The sequence below is a fragment of the Octopus sinensis genome, linkage group LG5, assembly GCF_006345805.1.
Source record: "Octopus sinensis linkage group LG5, ASM634580v1, whole genome shotgun sequence".
Classification (NCBI taxonomy): Eukaryota; Metazoa; Mollusca; class Cephalopoda; order Octopoda; family Octopodidae; genus Octopus; species Octopus sinensis.
The window spans coordinates 84,311,767-84,335,127 of NC_043001.1; the positions used below are offsets into that span (position 1 = coordinate 84,311,767).

The 23,361-nt window shown below is 37.5% G+C and overlaps 1 protein-coding gene across 50 annotated transcripts in view; it reads left to right on the forward strand.

The window, feature by feature from the left end:
• Nucleotides 1–15,883, forward strand: part of LOC118763360 — a 95,653-nt gene extending 79,770 nt beyond the window's left edge. For all 50 annotated transcript variants that reach the window (XM_036502791.1, XM_036502794.1, XM_036502795.1 and 47 more), the window contains 7 exons: nt 1,884–1,961; nt 2,940–3,122; nt 3,695–3,757; nt 5,948–6,130; nt 8,320–8,406; nt 15,325–15,397; nt 15,428–15,883. In XM_036502791.1, coding sequence (XP_036358684.1) covers nt 1,884–1,961; nt 2,940–3,122; nt 3,695–3,757; nt 5,948–6,130; nt 8,320–8,406; nt 15,325–15,353 — 623 coding nt within the window. In that variant the 3' untranslated portion in view covers nt 15,354–15,397; nt 15,428–15,883. The remainder of the gene's footprint in view (nt 1–1,883; nt 1,962–2,939; nt 3,123–3,694; nt 3,758–5,947; nt 6,131–8,319; nt 8,407–15,324; nt 15,398–15,427) is intronic.
• Nucleotides 15,884–23,361: the final 7,478 nt, after the last annotated feature.

Genomic DNA, 23,361 nt, shown 5'->3' on the forward strand with positions numbered 1-23,361 from the left:
TAAGTTCGTGGGTCTGTGTCTTGTTTTCCCCGTCATCGCTTGATAACCGATGCTGGTGAGTTTATGTACTTGCAACCCAGCGGTTCGGCAAAGAGTACGATAGAATCAGTAACAAACTTATAAAGAATATGTCCTGTGGTCGATTTTCTTCGACTAAAACACTTTAAGGTTTTGCTCCAGCATGGCCGCAGTCAAATAACTGAATCAAGTAAAAAGAATAAAAAATGAAAAACATATATATATATGCATATACATATGTATATATTTATGTCCATGTCTGTGTGTGTATGTGAGTAGGTTTGTTAGAAGAATCAAGGGAAATAAAACTTAAAAATAATTCGAAGGCACGAAAGTAGATGCATGGCACTTATCAAACCGATAAGTACCATGTTCGAAAGAGTATAGGCTTTGGTGGGTGCGTGTCCGTGTATATGTAAGTGTATGTGTGTGCGTCTGTATATGTGTGGATGTGTATCTATGCATGCACACATACATATATAAATATATAAATATGTGTATATATACACATACATGCATATGTATATATATATATATATATATATATATATACATATTATCAAAATAAGCAACAAGGATATCCAGAGGTAATGCAGTACGATCGTTTCATGTGACTCCATTTGAACAATGAAAACATTACATCGATTTAAAATGTAGAGCAATCTTCAGCCGCTCAAAAGTATAGAATTTAATTAAATTCGAAGGACTCATTAGTATAATTTTATCCAAAATCACCCAGAAGATAAGGAGATAGATAAAGAATATGTTTTTACCAACAACTTACTAAATTGTGGTGCCTCCAACTTAAGTACCATATTCATCTGAATCTAAATTTTTACTGAACTTATATATATATCTTAGGATATTATACTTTTCATGTACATTATTTATATTTGACGGATATTTATCATTATCTTGTTTGTTGTTAACATAACGTTTCGGCTGATATAACCTCCAGCTTTCATCGGGTGTCTTAGGGAAATTTTTAACCTGGATACTCATTCCTAAGGTATTTTTCGGTGTTGTAGTTATTGTTGTTGTTGTTGTTGTTGTTATTATTATTATTATTATTATTATTATATTATTATTATTATTATTATTATTATTATTATTATTATTATATTATTATTATTATCATTATTATTCAGGTCACTGCATGAAATCGAACTCGGTATCTTAGAGTTAGTAGCCCGCACTCTTAACCACTACGCCATATGCCCAGGGGCTTGTGGTTAAGAGTACGGGCATGATCCTAATAATAATAATAACAATAATAATAATAATAATAATAATAATATAATGATAATAATAATAATAATAATAATAATAATAATGATGATGATGATGATGATAATAATAATAATAATAATGATAATAATAATAATAATAATAATATTAATATTAATATTAATATTAATATAATAATAATAATAATAATAATAATAATAATAATAATAATATAATAATGAAAATAATAATAATAATAATAATGATAATAATAATAATAATAATGATAATAATAATAATAATAATAATAATAATAATAATAATAATAATAATAATAATACCAACATCGAAAAATGCCTTAAGAATGAGAACCCAGGTTCGAAATTTTCCCAAGACACCTGATGAAGGCTGGAGGTTATATCAACAGGAACGTTGTATTAACAACAAACAAGATGAGGACAAATATCCGTCAAATATAAATAACGTACATAAATCTTCATCTCTTAAATATAGAACTGTATTACTTTTCATGCTCGCATTTTCCATTTAATCAATGAATTTTCCAGGCATTGCTCTAAGTTTAGCCCCCTGTGTAGGCAATTAAGAAATAAAAGTATTCATGTGATTTTCTTTCATAGATGCTGCCCTGGCCAATGATATTCCTCTTCAGTTCTTGACCCCTAGGTGGCCACAGATACCGGCTGGACATGTTGACCGTAAGTAAATATGAAAATATTTTGTTAATTTTTGCTTAGTAACTTATGGTTGAATAATTTTGTGATGATGTCGATGTGTTTATAGTTGTTGTTGTTAACGATGCTATTCAGGCTCAAGTCTAGACTAATTAAACATGCCTATGAAGCAAAAGCTGTTTAACTCTAAACGTTCGTCCCTTGTCTCAGTTATTGCACGTCTAAGAGTAAATTTTCTGTTGTTTGTCTCCCTTGTCAAAATATCTTTTCTCTTTTACTTGTTTGAGTCATTGGCCTGCGGTCATGCTGGAGCATCCCCTCGCAGGGTTTTAGCTGTACGATTCACTCCCCAGTATATATTTTCTTAAAGCCTACTACTTATTATAGCGGATGTACGTTGCTGAACTGCAAGGTTACAGGGATGTAACGAACAAAAAACAGTTGTCAAGTGGTGATGTGGGGAAAACACAAATACATAACCACGCACACACAGAAGAATGTACATAATATATACATAATTATATACATACATACATATATATATATATATATTATATATATATATATATATATATATATATACGGCGGGTTTCTTTTAATTTCTGGGTACTTATCGACCGCATCTATTTATAAACCGGAATCTGCACGGGGCTAAAGTGAAAGAGACATGCCCAAAGTCCTAAGCAGTAAGCCGGAACCTGGACCCATGCAGTTGAGAAGCAAACATTTAGCCACACAGCCAGACCTATGGAAAATTTAGTTGCTACTCCGTAGCAAGACGTGTGATGCTATTCTAGTACGTAGTGACAGAGTATTTTCCTGTAGTGGCGCAGTGTTGTGATAGTGTTGATGGTAGTTGTATAAAATATTTGTGGCGGTAGAGTGAGATGATTGTATGATTCATTTATGTATCTATGTTATAATGTTGTTGTGAAGGTGATGATGATAATGCCGTTCGATTTTTATTTCAAAGATTTTGAGTCGAAGTTCTCTCTTTTCCAGTGTCAAAAATGTGTTTATTCGATCACTATGAAGCAGGGTGCCAACATTGTACTGTGGGTATAACTTACAGTCACCCGTTCAGACAGGACCTCTACTATAAATGTGTTGAGGGCGTACTCCAGCCGAAACTATGTCCGGATGGGATGTGGTGGCATCAAATGGCAGCTCAGTGTGTGCACAAAGGTCAGTTTCTACTTAATTTATTCGTTGGTTGCCAGGAGTATCAGACTGTAGTCACATCTTGCTGCTGCTGCTACAACAAAAACAACAACAGCAACAACAACAACAACAACAACTACTACTACTACTACTACTACTACTACTACTACTACTACTACTACTACTACTACTACTACTATCATGAATCAGAACTAGCTAATACAGTATACACGTATATTGAATATACACATAGTCAGTTATAAAATATATTCAAAATATGCAAATTTTGTCCCTGTCTCTCTCTCTCCTTATTTTATTTCTTTCTCTTTCTCTCTCTCTTTCTCTCTTTCTCATACACACGCATATATCTATATAGATACATATACATACATATACATACATATACATACATATACATATGCTTATACTCATATACTCACAAATACAATGGCAAGACGTTTGCTTCTCAAACGCGGTTCAGGGTTCAGTCACACTGCACATACACGCACATACACGCACATACATTTTTATATTTCTGAGCATATATCAAAGTAAATTCATGTACTATATAAATATACGCCGCTTTTCTCTTGCAGGTGTCTACAACATGACTTTTTCTCAAAGACCTATCTCTATCTATGAACCAATTGATCCAACAAGTAGGTAGCATTATTTTCTATACATACAGACACAAACATATATTCATACATACATGCATACATACATACATACATACATACATACATACATACATACATACATACATACATACATAAAAAACCGGGAGGAAACAAATACGTTAGTGTATAAGGCGGTGAGCTGGCAGAATTGTTAGCACGCCGGACGAAATGCTTAGCGGTGTTTCATCTGCGGCTACGTTCTGAGTTCAAATTCCACCGAAGTCGACTTTGCCTTTCATCCTTTCTGGGTCGATTAAATAAGTACCAGTTACGCACTGGGGTCGATGTATTCGACCTAATCCGCGACCTAATCCGTTTGTCTATCCTTGTTTGTCCCCTCTATGTTTAGCCCCTTGTGGGCAGTAAAGAAATAAGGAAACAAATATGTTAGTGTAGACGTAGTTTGGGTTTATAGTATGTAAATGATTTAAGGATAAATATCAGAAAGCATAACTTTTTCACTAGTTAAATTAAATTTCGTAAAGCTTAACTCTTTCACGCGGTAAATTAAATTACAAATAACAATTTGTAAACACATTTCAGCGTATTTTATATGAAATTATAATTGTTGTTGTGTTATCAGTTTATCGTTTCAATGCAATAATTTACTGTAGAACATTTCTATAAGTTTTTTAGCCAACATTCCATGTTGCAATTTATTTTTAACATTACATCTACATACACAATACGCATGCGCAGAAGAAGCAGGAACATCTTTTTATGCTTCGCATTTCAAATCTATTTGGTGTTCGAACAGCAGCTGTGCACCCTCCTTAACTATCCACGAACATATTGCTTATAAGCCTACAGATATTAGTGGCTAAACTAAGTCGATAGGCATATTTTCACTTCCGTCGCAACAGCATTGAATATTAAATTACTGTATTAATAGTGTTGGTGTGTGATAAGTAGCCTGCTTACTAACCACATGGCTCCGGGTTCAGTCCCACTGCGTGGTACCTTGGGCAAATGTCTTCTGCGATAGCCTCGGGCCGACCAAAGCTTTGTGAGTTGATTTGGTAGACGGAAACTGAAAGAATCCCGTCGTATATATGTATATATATATATATATATATGTGTGTGTGTGTGTGTGTGTGTGTGTGTGTGTTTGTGTGTTTGTGTGTCTGTGTTTGTCCTCCCAACATCGTTTGGCAACAGATGCTGGTGTGTTTACGTCTCCGTAACTTAGCGGTTCGGCAAAAGAAACAGTTAGAATAAGTACTAGGCTTACAAAGAATAAGTCTTGGGGGTCAATTTGCTTGACTAAAGATGGAGTTCCAGCATGGCCACATTCAAATGACTGAAACAAGTAAAAGAGTAAAAGAGAGTATCTTGTACTGTTGAACATATCTATAGATTTATTAACGGACACGGTATGTTACACCTAGTATAAACAATGCATTTACAATATATTCGTGGACAGTAAAAGAAAAACACAGTTGTACATGCGTTTCGACTCTGGTTGGAATCATCGCCAGCAAATATAACTATCCACAAGCGTAGCATATTAATCTGTTTGTACCAAGGATTAAAATGATCTGAATAGATCGATAAAATAAAATAGAGAGATGATAACTGAAACATATAGTACACTGCAGCAGTTTTAATATCCGAGGAAGATTTTCAGGATAATGGATAATGAAACCAACCAAAAGATGGCTATGCAACATTATGGTTATTTAGCAATAACAGTCGAATAATAACCCATAACTTAGACTGTATTGTACAAGTTTTCTCTATCTGGAATTGGTAGTGGGGCAATTGTTGTAAATCATCAGAACATTTATTTGCAAAATTTGTGTGCCTTTCATTTATAAATTAAAATCCAATAAGTTCAACCTCGATAAATATTACTCCTAATAAACTTATCAGAATAGGGTCAATGTAACCCTTTCCATAACGCACGTCATAACAAAACAGATTACCTTATTTTCCGGCACACAAAGCAACATTTTCAAAACAAAATTTGAAGCCAAATGAGGGAAGTCGACTTACAGACCAAAGATAGCTCCCAGGAATCCAAAATTCCATGTGAAATGCAATATGGTTTGGAAAGATAGTGACAATATTTGAACACGAATGTTTACACAGTAGTTATGTTTTACGTCGACTTGCATGACGGAAAATACGGAAATATTTTATTAATTTCATTTTCTTTTCTTCTCACAGCCACACCCTTGTGTGTATTTGACACTAACAACACTCGGTGTATACCCTGCCAACCGAACAGTTACTACCCGAAGTTTAAATCGATCTCACAGTTCTACCAGTGCAGTCATGGACTTTTGTTTCTCATGCAGTGTCCAGACAAGACAGTCTGGAATGAAGCATCCATCAAATGTGTTTATGGACGTAAGTTACATAAGTTACTGTGAGTATGTGTGTAAGTGGGGGGGGGGTGCACACACATATGCGTATGGTGTGAAAGAGTATGTATATACGTATGTACTTATTTGTATAAGCATTGTGTTACCAGAAATCTGTCCAAAGCATATATATATGTATGTATTTATGTATATATATATATAGTTATATATGTGTACATCTGTGTATACATATATGAGTTCAGATGAGGCCAACTGGTTTACTCAAAGATTCCTTCCTCTATCCTTGGGCTCACTTAATTTCGGTAATCCATTATAATCTCGTACCTTCTTCATTATTAAACAGTCGCCTTTTTGGCTGGACACTTTGTCGTATACTGTTTGGTGTTTGTTTACATTATTAAAATACAACTGTCCTGAGAATACCAGTGAACTGACCAACGAAATATAAGTTCTTATTCAACTAACGAGTTATTTTTTTCTAAAACGCTTTTAATATTTGAGTGAATGCCTTAGAGGTTATCTAACGTTTTACGACAAACAAGCTATTATCTGGAGTTTGGAAATTTGTGCCCGATAGCATTCTGTATATCTTACTTAACGCGGAAAACTATGGTTTTCGTCTTGAGAAAGTATCTCGCATAGACGTATAGTGCTAAAAAGAACAGAAGAATATTAGTAGGAGACGGAAATATTCATTAGTGTCGATGGAATTGCTCGATTCAAGTATTTGCTTCTTTAAGTGTCATCAGTCACAGGTACTTTGTCCACTTTCAACGGCATGCTTTGACAAATTTAGCCTCTCCTGATACAGCAAATGTGTGATTCACAAATTACCGGTGTCGCAAATGGCCGGATGGCTAGATAAAATTTCGTTGTTAACAATGGAAGCAGTGTTAGTTCAAAATAGCATTCTGAATATTTTAATTAATATGGATACAGTGTAAGAAAGCCACAAAACTGTAGTTGTCGTCTTGTGAAAGTTTCTTGTCTAGACGTACAGAACTAAAAGTTACAGAAGTATCAGTAGTAAACGGAAGGTGCTCAGTAACGGCGGTGAAATTTCTAAATATAGATTTCTGCTTATTTGACTACCATAAGTAGCAAGTATTCACTATCAACTGCATGCTTAGACAAATTTAAGCTCCACTAATATAGAAAACATTTATTCTCGAATCACAAATATCACAAACAACTGGCAGGCTAGGCATCTATTCGTTATTAGCGTTAGGTATTTAGCAGACTCCGGTGTACTAATCGACGTTTTAGAAACAGAAGTGACTGCAAACTACATACGGAATGGCATATATATATATATATATATATATATATATAATTATAAAATAAATAGGCCTTTTTAAAGCCTAGCTAGGCTCATGGGCCTGGTTTCCCGGTTTCAATGGCGTATGTGTTCCCCAGCTGAACGGGGACTGAGTGGACTGGAGCAACGTGAAACGAAGTGTTTTGCTCAAGAACACAACGTGTCGCCCGGTCCAGGAATCGAAACCATAATCTTACGATCATGATGCTGACACCCTAACCACTAAGCCACACGCCTACACACACATATATATATATATTGCAGGAGTAAAATTGTTCATAGTATTCGTGTAAGCGCGCATATCCATACCTACACATACTATGAACATTTTTACCCGCTTACTTTTACTCCCTCCCCTCACTTAGCAGTCATTCAAATAACTCTTTTGTCTTAATAACGGTCAATCACGCAGTAATTTCCCTTTGTATAACCGTCATTTTTCATAGCATTTTTCTGATGGCCGGATAACTGAAGAGATGGCGGCGTGGATTTCCACCTCGGCATCCGAAACTCGGAGTTTTATCATGGCTACCGAATAATTGTCACATATTACATTTACAGATAAATTCCTCTATTTATATAATATCGAGGTCTCTTTCATTCTTTTGTTGTCTTACCATTTCTATCAATATATATATATATATATATATGTATATATATATATATATATATATATATATATATATATATATATATTATATATATATATATATATAATATATATATAAGAACAAATTAACGAGTACCTTTTAAGAAACAATGTGAAATTTTCAGTCAGTAAACTTGATTATCTTGCGGAAATGGTTTTAAAATGTATCTGAATTTAAGTATGTGAAAATTTATGTATAAAGACAATTCTGTTAGTTAATCTGAAATTTTGTTTGTTTGATTTCCAGCTGAACGGTATTGGTTTGCATTTGTGGTAAAAACCATACAACAATCGAAAATACCCGGGTCATTGAGGGAAATTCTTCACATCACAAGTAGGTATCATTGTTGTAACCATTCATTATAGAGTGAAGGCCGGCGATCCGGCAGGATCGTTAGCATTCCAAACAGAACTTAGAGGTATTTTGTCCGTTTTTATGTTTTGAGTTCAAATTTCGCCGAGGTCGACTTTGCCTTTTCATCCTTTCGGAGTTGACTGAAGTAAACGACTTGTTCCGTCTCGCAAAATGTCTGGCCTTGTGCTTATAGTAGATAAATATTACTGATCGAAAAGTTGTTTTGACATGCCAGTCGGTCTGAAAAATAAGAGGTCTTCAAAGAAGCTTCGGCTGTCCTTAGCTGACAAAATGTGCTATTGCAATTATTCTTTTAAAGATGATTAACCTTGTGGTATATTTAATGTTGTGGAACCCGAACAAGGAAGTGCTGAAAAATATGTTAGTAAAAGAAAGGCGATTACAGGAATACAAGATCAAAGTGAAAAGTGAGACCATATCTAAGCTGACTCACACATAATAAACTCCTACAGGTGAGGGTAAGCAGGGTGATGGTATTCAATAATACATAAGTAGGGTATATATGTTGTGGTGAATCCGTTTGACGGATCATCTAAAAGAGTATTATAGATCGGCCACATAAGGAAAAACAAGAGTGGCAGGGCGAAGAACAAAAGCAATAATATTTAGTTTAAATTTTGGCAAAAGGTGAACAACTTCGAGGTAGGGAGATCAATTGATTACTTCGACCCCGGTGCTTAACTGATAATTATTTTATCGATCTCGAGAGGATGAAGAGCAGAGTCGAGCCCGGCAGCATTTGAAGTCAGAACGTAAAGTCGGAAGAAACACTGCTAAGCATATTGCCCGGCGTGTTGACGATTCTCTTTAACAAGGGAAACAATATTCATTTCTACTAGGGGCACAAGGCCTGAAATTTTGGGTGATGAGTAAGTCGATTACATCGGTTCAAGTGCTCAACTGGTACTTATTATATCGACCCGGGAAGGATGAAAGGTAAAGTCGACCTCGGCGGAATTTAATCTCAAAAAGCAGAGACGGACGAAATGCCGCTAAGCAAATTTTCCGGCGTTGCTAACGATTCTGCTAACTCGCCTACTTAGCAAGAGCGATAACACTAGCAACAAAGACGTCTTTTATGATTGACTATCTGCTCGTATCGCTTCTTGGCCACATCGATTCTCAGACATCTCCATAACAAAATATTTCTTTACATACCAGACAGTGCACCAGTTGTTACTTCTGGTCTTAAAATAATGCTTAACCGTGTTGGATGGTACGAAAATATTCACCTCCAGCCGACAATGTGTCTACAGCATATCACATTTGCACTAATTATCTTATTAATAATTTCAGATTTTCATTTAACTAGTTCCAAAGTTAGATTGGTGATATTGGTTCAGCTGAAGGTCACGTTGAGCATCTGTAGGTTTATGTTTGTTGCATGTGTATTGCCTGCGGCATATTTGAAGATGGTGGGAATATGATGCTCTGGAAAAAATGACTGGGTGAAGTGTTTCGTGTTAAAGCACATAACTACGCGTATATATATATATATATATATATATATAACTACGCTTATATATATATATGCACATATACATGTACATACATGAATGCACGTATGCCTACATACATACAAACATTCATTCGAGCATCAACATGCATACACATATACTTTCCTTCACATACATACACACTCAAGTGCACATACACAAACATACATACATACATAATACATACATACATACATACATACATACATACATACATACATACATACACACACACATACATACATACGTACAAGCGTATTTTCACGTTTTAAGACAAACACAGCTGTTGAAAAACATCGGCTTCAATGCCTCCAAGAAATGCAATACAAACAATCCCGACGTTGTCATTTGGGACATGAATAGAAATAGTTTACTGATGCAGAGGTCAGCTTCCCAGCACTGATAACCATTTCTATCAAAATTAGTGAGCAAGTAAACATGTGAGCTCAATTGTCTTGGAACCTACAACTTCTATATCCAGTTTATATATATATATATGTGTACGTATAAAAATAGAATAGAAGTTATTGAATATTTAAGTAATAGTAAGTGAAAGGTGGAAGTTTTAGTAAATGAGTGAAGCCATTTAGTAATTATATTTATTGTGTTATCTAAATTCCCATGACGGAGCATTGTTTCTATATTAGGAACCGACACCTTTACAAACAAATAAATAGATGAATATACATATATGTGTGTGTGTGATTCCGGGCGTGTGATTATGAGCGTGCATATATATGTATATACATTTATATATATCTATATATATATATATATATATATATATATAATAATATTATATATACATATATATATAAAATCAAGGTGCAGAATTGGGGTATTCCGAATGAACATGGTAATGTAATCCGATGGGGGTCCGTGTGAGCGTGCGGTAAATAGTAGATCCCCCAATTAAATAAATAAAAGCGGGGAACAAACACAAGAAAACAAAACAACAACGCGAGGACTTGGTGCATGCAAAGTATTAGAAGACACTCAAGAAAGGAAGAAAAGGTGGTTTACGTTTCGATCAAAGTTCTTCTTCAGAAGCAGGAGACAGAAGAATATATATATATATGTCTGATCTGGTAGTGTTTCAACAGCTGGATGCCCTTCCTAACGCCAAGTTATATATATATATATATATATATATATATATATACGCGAGAAAGAAGGACAGGTTTTATTAAAGTTGCAAGATTACAGCATATAAACGAGTCCCTAACTCATCAGCTAAAATACATGTAAGTTCTCTAGACATCCTAGTGTTTGAGGCTATACTCATGAAGTAATGTAGATAATTAAACAGATTTAAAGAACTTTAATGAACTTTAGAAATCTGTTTAATTATCTACATTACTTCATGAGTATAGCCTCAAACACTAGGATGTCTAGAGAACTTACATGTATTTTAGCTGATGAGTACGGGACTTATATGCTGTAATCTTTGCAACTTTTAATAAAACCTGTCCTTGTATGAAACGATCGTACTAAAAACCTATCCATTCTTGTTGCTCTTTCTCGCTTATATCACCCCACATTACTGTATTGTTAAATCAGTATAGTTTTTTTTGGTGCATCTAAGTTAGGTACCATATTCAAGTAAATTCTTTTAAATTAACTTGAATCTTTATTGCTCTTGGTATATATATATATATATTAGGATTATATGCTTATATAAATGGGACCATGCTGGGATACCGCCAGTCTTATCAGCGTTGCAATGGCCATTCTATTGTGATTGGCTTTTGGTGAAGGAGAAAGTATTGCTGTTTCCTTTTGGGTTTCTTGCAATGATGTAGGATCATGTTCGACAGCTGAACGTCAAGTTGTTTCTTGTAACCATCTAACCTCCCTCTATGTAGATACCTCACATTTTTGACAAGCTGTAGGCCTTTGAATCACAGGCTTGTACTGTATCTGGTGCTGTGTTTAGATAGGATAGGTGAGACTATTTGGGGGTTGGTATCGCATCCCACACCAAAGGTTAGCGCCACCTCCTCTAGAATCTTCCACGTGTATACCACTACCTATCTGTCCTGGCTTTGCTCCAGAGAGTAGAGTAATAATTCTTTCAGTATTTCCTTGTACCTTAGCCATTCCATTGATTCAGTCCTCTTGGCATAATTCTGCTGAACTGCTTCAAGTTCTGCTTTTAATGTGACACTGTGGTGTGACCATAGTGGAGAGCTGCAGTCCGGTCGGCTGAGAACAAATGCCCTCCACAGAAACAGCTTAGTTTTCTGGTCTTTTGTTTTGAAAGGCATTTGCCCGTTTCCACCGTTTTGATATGTTCATGAAACAAGGCGTCGTTGATCATATTAGTTTCCAGGTCCCGCATTATGTTTGTCTGATCCTCTATATATAATAAAACAAATTAGCCAATGCAGCAAAGTCTATTTGTACGTTAATAATTTTGTATTTTTTTTTAATTCTACAATATTTCATATATAATACAATTACTTTCTGGCTTTCCTCAATCTATAGGTTTATGTGGTAGAAGTATTAACCAGGAGACATGCTTCATAATTGACATAAGTGTCAATTATGACACACAACTGTCGAATAATACTAAAACTACGAGGGACGTTCAATAAGTAATGCCCCTGACCCACTTCCCATAGCAGTAGAGCAACGGAACTTGGCACAGTTATTGGTCTTTTTCTACATAGGAAACACTCAGAGTTACGCATTTCTCCCATCGTTTGATCCAGCGCTGGAGACCGTTTTTGTAAAAGACCCCAGCTTGGTCCCCCATCCACGACGTGACTTTAGAAATCAAGGCTGCATCATCTGGGAAATGTTTTCCTTTCAAAAACAACTTCATGGCTGGGAAGAGGTGAAAATCAGAGGGTGCAAAGTCAGGAGAGTAGGGGGTGGGGGAGGAGTTAATAGCCGCACGCCTGTGCTTCTGATCTGGCGACACGCGATTTGTGGACCGGAGCGTTGTCCTGCAGGAGGAGGATGCCTTCGCTGATCTTGCTCCGCCTCTTGATTTTGATAGCTTCTCTTAATTTCCTCAAAAGTGAAGCATAATAGGCTCCTGTAATTGTGGTACCCTTTGCCAGGAAATCTGTCATCACAACTCCGTCCTGGTCCCAGAAGACTGTGAGCATGACCTTGCCTTCTTTGGAGGAGGTGAGTCACGGTGCTTCCACTGCATTGACTGGGCTTTGGTCTCTGGATTATAGTGATGGACCCAGGTTTCATCCTGTGTAATCAGTCTTTTTGAAAAAGTTTGACTCATCTTCTTGGTACGTCTCCAAATTCATCCTCGAGCACTCGACGCGTTCTTGCTTCTGGAAAGGTGTGAGCAACCTGGGAATCCATCTGGCAGTCACCTTTTGCATATGCAAATGGTCGTGAATGATAGTTTCCACTGACCCGGTACTAATCTTGACCTTATGGGCTATCTGGCGAATAGTTATGCGTCGATCTTCCAAAATGGCAGCCTCAACTTGACGGACAGATGCCTCATCAATGGCAGAAGGGGGTCGACCAGATCTGGGAGCTGTTTCCACAGAGTTCCGACCATGTTTGAATTCACGATGCCAGCGTTTTACAAGGTCATATGATGGGGCATCATCACCATAAGTTACTTTCATTTTATCAAAAGTCTCCCATGGTGTGTGTCCTTTGAAATACAAAAACCGGATCACTGCTCGACACTCAACAGGCTCCATTTCACACTTGACTCAGTTCAAACACCTGTAAATCTGAAACCATAATTAGTTCAGAGCTAATCTATAGAGATATAAGTAATTGCACATGCAAAATTTCAACTAGATCAAACACCTGGAAGTGGGTCAGAGGCATTACTTATTGAACGTCCCTCGTACATAAAACTGAAGATTGCGGAATACATGAATGTAAACTTGGTTTTGTAATTTACAATATTGTAGTTATAAAAATACAAAAATAAACATAAAAATCAGGGTGTCTTGGAATTTCATTGACTACTATATGTATGTATGTATGTATGTATGTATGTATGTATGTATGTATGTATGTATGTATGTATGTATGTATGTATATATGTATATATATATATACATATATATATATATATTATATATATATATAATGTATATGTATGTATATATATGTATATGTATATATATATATACATATATATATATAGTTATATATGTATATATGTACACACACACACACATATATATATATTTATATATATATATGTACATATATATATATATATGTGTGTATACATAATATATGAATATATATGCATACATATTTACACACACACACACACATACATATATATATATATAAACCTGCAGTTAATTTTTATATAAATAATAATGAAAATATATGCACGAACTACACTAATACTTTGGTGATTTTTTGTACATCCACTGATACACGTGTTACCTAAGCTATTTTTCCTTTCTAGCTATACTGTACATCAGTTACAGAATACAGTAGCATATAAAAGTCTAGTAGGTCAGAGATTGTACACTATAGCCTTGTTTATTGAGAGATAACGTAAAGAGGTCTTTAAGCATCCCGGAGATGTTTTTCTCATAAACTTATGCTTTTGACCGATAAATACATCTCAAATAACAACAGAGGTTTCAAAGGCGTCCATCGATGGCAGGCCATCTGCTATATGTGTGTGTATACAGACAGACAGATACACACACACGCACATGCATATGTATGTATATAGAATATATATGAATTATGTACATATATAAATATATATATATGTATATATATAGATATAGGCACACATTCACATGCGCATACATAAAGACAGGCATACAGACACACACACGCACACACACAAATATATATATATATATATATATGTGTTTGTGTGTGTGTGTGCATATATATATATATATATATGTGTGTGTGTGTGTGTGTGGAGAGAGAGAGAGATAGAGTGATGAAGAGAGAGAGAGATGGTAAGAGGAGGGACAAGCAGATAGAGTGTTATATATAGTGAGATATGCATATATATTTAAACTGGAACAGTGAATGTAAGAGAAAGAGAGAGGTGGAGAGAAAGAGGGAGAGAGAGATAGTGAGCGGTGTTCGTATAATTGCTTAAATCAACGCAGCAATGCGGGAAGGCCAAAGTTTATCAAAGACATTCTAGAAAGCTTCATGTATTCCTTTGACTCTTACAATGACGTCACTGGCTACATTTATATTGGACCAAACGTAAAAGGATAATGGCGTCATGAGTGAGCGCAAGTTGAAGAAATGGTCGACAGCGTAGTTGAATAATTGCTGGAAATTTAAGAATTAATTCTTATAATTTTACGCCTACGATATCTCGCCATATAATGTATTCTTTCTCCTTTAAATTCCATGTTGTTTTAGACGAAGAATTTATATCTCCTTCCAGATTCCTCTTCAAGAACTAAGATCGCCTAGAAGTGGCTGAAACAGAACACTGACAAATGTGAATCGAGTTGTGAATATATATATATATATATATATATATATATATATATATATATATATGAACCAGGCACAGACACTGAAACTCACATATTGTTTGCATGATATTTTCACTTCAAAGTCTCCCAAGTACATTGTTACACGAAGTAATGATGATAATGCTTATGATGACAGTGATGATGATGATGGTGATGACAATAATGATGGTGATAATAATAATAATAATAATAATAATAATAATAATAATAATAATAATAAAAATATCGTGTGATATTAAATTTGTATGGCTTTTTTCTTTACCATCACTTTATTAAATCGTTTTCAAATTATTTTTTCAAAGTGCTTGTAAAAAAATAATTTATTTGACTTCTCTCCTTGTAAAAGACCAGGGTTTTGGATTCTTTTAAGCTAAATCTCTGGAAATATTATGCATTATTTCTCTTTAAATAGCTTTCTTTCGGCCTTTTATTTCTTTCATAATATGAATAAATAATTACAGTTGAGAGTTGTCTTCTGTCTTATCCGATCTTTAAAATTTTTGAACAAAACCAGGTATTTTTTTAGATGTGATTAAGTCGATTGAATCTACCTAATATATTAACTGCTTTAGTTTTGTATATTTTAAACATGTTGAGATAAGGATCCTTATGTAGCCATTCATAGATTATAGTTTTTTCAGGTGTGACTTTATTTATGCGCGATTAGATGTGGCAGATAATTTTACGTTTAAAAGATTTGGAAAAAAATCATTTGAAGTAATGCAAGAGAGAATTTAAGTACAAAATGAAAGCAAAGCGAAAACATATTGTATTACGTTACATAGGTTGTATAATGATTCTATATTTCGTGAAATATTCATTTTTACAAATAAAAGTAACAATAATGAAAGACTTCGGTGGAATTTGTTATTAACGGAGGCCGTGTTAATCTACTGTGATTCTTCAGAAGAATTTCCAACGTTTTACGCAAAAGAGGTGCATATAGCCAATGAGGTGAATCCGATATGTCATTATTGCTGTTTGAAAACTATATGAAGCTGTAGCTTTATTATGAGTTCTGCAGTTACAAATCTCAGAGAAATTATCCAAATTCGACAGAATTGTGGCGTTTTGATTTAGCTGGATCTCATTTCAGCCATAGTTTTACATATTAATGGATATCTCGGTTAAATAATTTGCTGCTATATGTGTAGTCATATGCGCACGAAGAAAATTGTACGACACATCTTACAACATATAAATCTATTATTTAGTAAAATAAACAAAAATCATCTGTTTTACGTGAAGCTTTGTTGTTTCTGTAAACAAATAGGATATAAAAATAAGTTTCTTTACGAAGCGAAAAGGAGAAAATAAATGTTTTCAGTTTAATTTTTTTAAAGTTTTGCTTTTCATATTAATAGTCGTAATCAACTCATTGTAAGACAATAAAAATGTTTCTAGATGACCACTTTGTCTCCTAGAAATAGCAACCAAATTTTCCTTGAGTCTTACTTTAGCCTCTTGACAAACTGGAGAAGCTACATTAATAGATAATATACTCCGATAAACACTAAGCCTGTAACGAGAATTTCGTTGATAGAAACATCTTTGATCATATACCTGTGGGATCAGTAATAACGAGGGTTATATAGCACCAACCATACACATTTCACTAACATATCGTTGTTGGCTACGTAAATAAAATGAACCTATATTGGAATCAGCCCTATTCCTAGTTAAGTTACTTCGCAAGAAAACAATTACACAAGCAAGCAAAATTTGATGAACGCAATAGGAATATTGCTGATTGTAATTTTATCCCTGTTATATGTGAGCACCTCATCCTCGTCGTTACTGTTATATCGCAATACTACACAGTGGCGACGGGGATTTCGTAGCTCACACAGCCACTGTGTATTTTTGCGATATAACAGTGGTGACGAGGATTTCGTAGCACACACAGCCACTGTGTATTTTTGCGATATAACAGTGGCAACGAGGATTTCGTGGCACACACAGCCACTGTGTAGTATTGCGATATAACAGTGGCAACGAGGATTTCGTGGCACACACAGCCACTGTGTAGTATTGCAATATAACAGTGGCAACGAGGATTTCGTGGCACACACAGCCACTGTGTAGTATTGCGATATAACAGTGGCAACGAGGATTTCGTGGCACACACAGCCACTGTGTAGTATTGCAATATAACAGTGGCAACGAGGATTTCGTGGCACACACAGCCACTGTGTAGTATGCGCTATATAACAGTGGCAACGAGGATTTCGTAGCACACACAGCCACTTTGTAGTATTGCAATATAACAGTGGCAACGAATTTTTCGTAGCACACACAGCCACTGTGTAGTATTGCGATATAACAGTGGCAACGAGGATTTCGTGGCACACACAGCCACTGTGTAGTATTGCAATATAACAGTGGCAACGAGGATTTCGTGGCACACACAGCCACTGTGTAGTATTGCGATATAACAGTGGCAACGAGGATTTCGTGGCACACACAGCCACTGTGTATTTTTGCGATATAACAGTGGCAACGAGGATTTCGTAGCACACACAGCCACTGTGTAGTATTGCGATATAACAGTGGCAACGAGGATTTCGTAGCACACACAGCCACTGTGTAGTATTGTGTTATAACAGTGGCAACGAGGATTTCGTAGCACACACAGCCACTGTGTAGTATTGCGATATAACAGTGGCAACGAGGATTTCGTAGCACACACAGCCACTGTGTAGTATTGCGATATAACAGTGGCAACGAGGATTTCGTAGCACACACAGCCACTGTGTAGTATTGTGTTATAACAGTGGCAACGAGGTTTTCGTAGCACACACAGCCACTGTGTAGTATTGCGATATAACAGTGGCAACGAGGATTTCGTAGCACACACAGCCACTGTGTAGCATTGTGATATAACAGTGGCAACGAGGATTTCGTAGCACACACAGCCACTGTGTAGTATTGTGTTATAACAGTGGCAACGAGGATTTCGTGGCACACACAGCCACTGTGTAGTATTGTGTTATAACAGTGGCAACGAGGATTTCGTAGCACACACAGCCACTGTGTAGTATTGTGATATAACAGTGGCAACGAGGATTTCGTAGCACACACAGCCACTGTGTAGTATTGCGATATAACAGTGGCAACGAGGATTTCGTAGCACACACAGCCACTGTGTAGTATTGCGATATAACAGTGGCAACGAGGATTTCGCAGCACACACAGCCACTGTGTAGCATTGTGATATAACAGTGGCGACGAGGATTTCGTAGCACACACAGCCACTGTGTAGCATTGTGATATAACAGTGGCAACGAGGATTTCGTAGCACACACAGCCACTGTGTAGTATTGCGATATAACAGTGGTGACGAGGATTTCGTAGCACACACAGCCACTGTGTAGTATTGCGATATAACAGTGGTGACCAGGATTTCGTAGCACACACAGCCACTGTGTAGCATTGTGTTATAACAGAGGCAACGAGGATTTCGTGGCACACACAGCCACTGTGTAGTATTGTGTTATAACAGTGGCAACGAGGATTTCGTAGCACACACAGCCACTGTGTAGTATTGTGATATAACAGTGGCGACGAGGATTTCGTAGCACACACAGCCACTGTGTAGCATTGTGATATAACAGTGGCAACGAGGATTTCGTAGCACACACAGCCACTGTGTAGCATTGTGATATAACAGTGGCAACGAGGATTTCGTAGCACACACAGCCACTGTGTAGTATTGTGATATAACAGTGGCAACGAGGATTTCGTAGCACACACAGCCACTGTGTAGTATTGTGTTATAACAGTGGCAACGAGGATTTCGTAGCACACACAGCCACTGTGTAGTATTGTGATATAACAGTGGCAACGAGGATTTCGTAGCACACACAGCCACTGTGTAGTATTGTGATATAACAGTGGCAACGAGGATTTCGTAGCACACACAGCCACTGTGTAGTATTGTGATATAACAGTGGCAACGAGGATTTCGTATCACACACAGCCACTGTGTAGTATTGTGATATAACAGTGGCAACGAGGATTTCGTAGCACACACAGCCACTGTGTAGTATTGTGATATAACAGTGGCGACGAAGATTTCGTAGCACACACAGCCACTGTGTAGTATTGTGATATAACAGTGGCAACGAGGATTTCGTAGCACACACAGCCACTGTGTAGTATTGTGATATAACAGTGGCGACGAGGATTTCATAGCACACACAGCCACTGTGTAGCATTGTGATATAACAGTGGCAACGAGGATTTCGTAGCACACACAGCCACTGTGTAGTATTGTGATATAACAGTGGCAACGAGGATTTCGTAGCACACACAGCCACTGTGTAGTATGGTGATATAACAGTGGCAACGAGGATTTCGTAGCACACACAGCCACTGTGTAGTATTGTGATATAACAGTGGCAACGAGGATTTCGTATCACACACAGCCACTGTGTGTAGTATGTATATAACAGTGGCAACGAGGATTTCGTATCACACACAGCCACTGTGTAGTATTGCGATATAACAGTGGCGACGAGGATTTCGTAGCACACACAGCCACTGTGTAGTATTGCGATATAACAGTGGCGACGAGGATTTCGTATCACACACAGCCACTGTGTAGTATTGTGATATAACAGTGGCAACGAGGATTTCGTATCACACACAGCCACTGTGTAGCATTGTGATATAACAGTGGCAACGAGGATTTCGTAGCACACACAGCCACTGTGTAGTATTGTGATATAACAGTGGCAACGAATTTTTCGTATCACACACAGCCACTGTGTAGTATTGTGATATAACAGTGGCAACGAGGATTTCGTAGCACACACAGCCACTGTGTAGCATTGTGATATAACAGTGGCAACGAGGATTTCGTAGCACACACAGCCACTGTGTAGTATTGTGATATAACAGTGGCAACGAGGATTTCGTATCACCACAGCCACTGTAGTATAGTGTGATATAACAGTGGCAACGAGGATTTCGTAGCACACACAGCCACTGTGTAGTATTGTGATATAACAGTGGCAACGAATTTTTCGTATCACACACAGCCACTGTGTAGTATTGTGATATAACAGTGGCAACGAGGATTTCGTAGCACCACACAGCCACTGTGTAGTATTGTGTTATAACAGTGGCAACGAGGATTTCGTAGCACACACAGCACTTGTAGTATTGTGATATATAACAGTGGCAACGAGGATTTCGTAGCACACACAGCCACTGTGTAGTATTGTGATATAACAGTGGCAACGAGGATTTCGTAGCACACACAGCCACTGTGTAGTATTGTGATATAACAGTGGCAACGAGGATTTCGTATCACACACAGCCACTGTGTAGTATTGTGATATAACAGTGGCAACGAGGATTTCGTAGCACACACAGCCACTGTGTAGTATTGTGATAACAGTGGCAACGAGGATTTCGTAGCACACACAGCCACTGTGTTGTATTGTGATATAACAGTGGCAACGAATTTTTCGTATCACACACAGCCACTGTGTAGTATTGTGATATAACAGTGGCAACGAGGATTTCCTAGCACACACAGCCACTATGTAGCATTGTGATATAACAGTGGCAACGAGGATTTCGTAGCACACACAGCCACTGTGTAGTATTGTGGTATAACAGTGGCAACGAGGATTTCGTATCACACACAGCCACTGTGTAGTATTGTGATATAACAGTGGCAACGAGGATTTCGTATCACACACAGCCACTGTGTAGTATTGTGATATAACAGTGGCAACGAGGATTTCGTATCACACACAGCCACTGTGTAGTATTGCGATATAACAGTGGCGACGAAGATTTCGTATCACACACAGCCACTGTGTAGTATTGTGATATAACAGTGGCAACGAGGATTTCGTATCACACACAGCCACTGTGTAGTATTGTGATATAACAGTGGCAACGAGGATTTCGTATCACACACAGCCACTGTGTAGTATTGTGATATAACAGTGGCAACGAATTTTTCGTATCACACACAGCCACTGTGTAGTATTGTGATATAACAGTGGCAACGAGGATTTCGTAGCACACACAGCCACTGTGTAGCATTGTGATATAACAGTGGCAACGAGGATTTCGTAGCACACACAGCCACTGTGTAGTATTGTGATATAACAGTGGCAACGAGGATTTCGTATCACACACAGCCACTGTGTAGTATTGTGATATAACAGTGGCAACGAGGATTTCGTATCACACACAGCCACTGTGTAGTATTGTGATATAACAGTGGCAACGAGGATTTCGTATCACACACAGCCACTGTGTAGTATTGCGATATAACAGTGGCGACGAGATTTCGTAGCACACACAGCCACTGTGTAGTATTGTTATAACAGTGGCACGAGGATTTCGTATCACACACAGCCACTGTGTAGTATTGTGATATAACAGTGGCAACGAGGATTTCGTATCACACACAGCCACTGTGTAGTATTGTGATATAACAGTGGCAACGAGGATTTCGTATCACACACAGCCACTGTGTATTTTTGCGATATAACAGTGGCGACGAAGATTTCGTAGCACACACAGCCACTGTGTATTTTTGCGATATAACAGTGGCAACGAGGATTTTGTGGCACACACAGCCACTGTGTAGTATTGCGATATAACAGTGGCAACGAGGATTTCGTAGCACACACAGCCACTGTGTAGTATTGCGATATAACAGTGGCGACGAGGATTTCGTATCACACACAGCCACTGTGTAGTATTGCGATATAACAGTGGCAACGAGGATTTCGTGGCACACACAGCCACTGTGTAGTATTGCGATATAACAGTGGCAACGAGGATTTCGTGGCACACACAGCCACTGTGTAGTATTGCAATATAACAGTGGCAACGAGGATTTCGTGGCACACACAGCCACTGTGTAGTATTGCGATATAACAGTGGCAACGAGGATTTCGTGGCACACACAGCCACTGTGTAGTATTGCAATATAACAGTGGCAACGAGGATTTCGTGGCACACACATCCACTGTGTAGTATTGCAATATAACAGTGGCAACGAGGATTTCGTGGCACACACAGCCACTGTGTAGTATTGCAATATAACAGTGGCAACGAGGATTTCGTGGCACACACAGCCACTGTGTAGTATTGCAATATAACATTGGCAACGAGGATTTCGTGGCACACACAGCCACTGTGTAGTATTGCAATATAACAGTGGCAACGAGGATTTCGTGGCACACACCGCCACTGTGTAGTATTGCGATATAACAGTGGCAACGAGGATTTCGTGGCACACACAGCCACTGTGTAGTATTGCAATATAACAGTGGCAACGAGGATTTCGTGGCACACACAGCCACTGTGTAGTATTGCGATATAACAGTGGCAACGAGGATTTCGTGGCACACACAGCCACTGTGTAGTATTGCAATATAACAGTGGCAACGAGGATTTCGTGGCACACACAGCCACTGTGTAGTATTGCGATATAACAGTGGCAACGAGGATTTCGTGGCACACACAGCCACTGTGTAGTATTGCAATATAACAGTGGCGACGAGGATTTCGTGGCACACACAGCCACTCTGTAGTATTGCAATATAACAGTGGCAACGAGGATTTCGTAGCACACACAGCCACTGTGTAGTATTGCGATATAACAGTGGCGACGAGATTTCGTGGCACACACAGCCACTGTGTAGTATTGCGATATAACAGTGGCGACGAGGATTTCGTAGCACACACAGCCACTGTGTATTTTTGCGATATAACAGTGGCGACGAGGATTTCGTAGCACACACAGCCACTGTGTAGTATTGCGATATAACAGTGGCGACGAAGATTTCGTAGCACACACAGCCACTGTGTAGTATTGCGATATAACAGTGGCGACGAAGATTTCGTAGCACACACAGCCACTGTGTATTTTTGCGATATAACAGTGGCGACGAGGATTTCGTAGCACA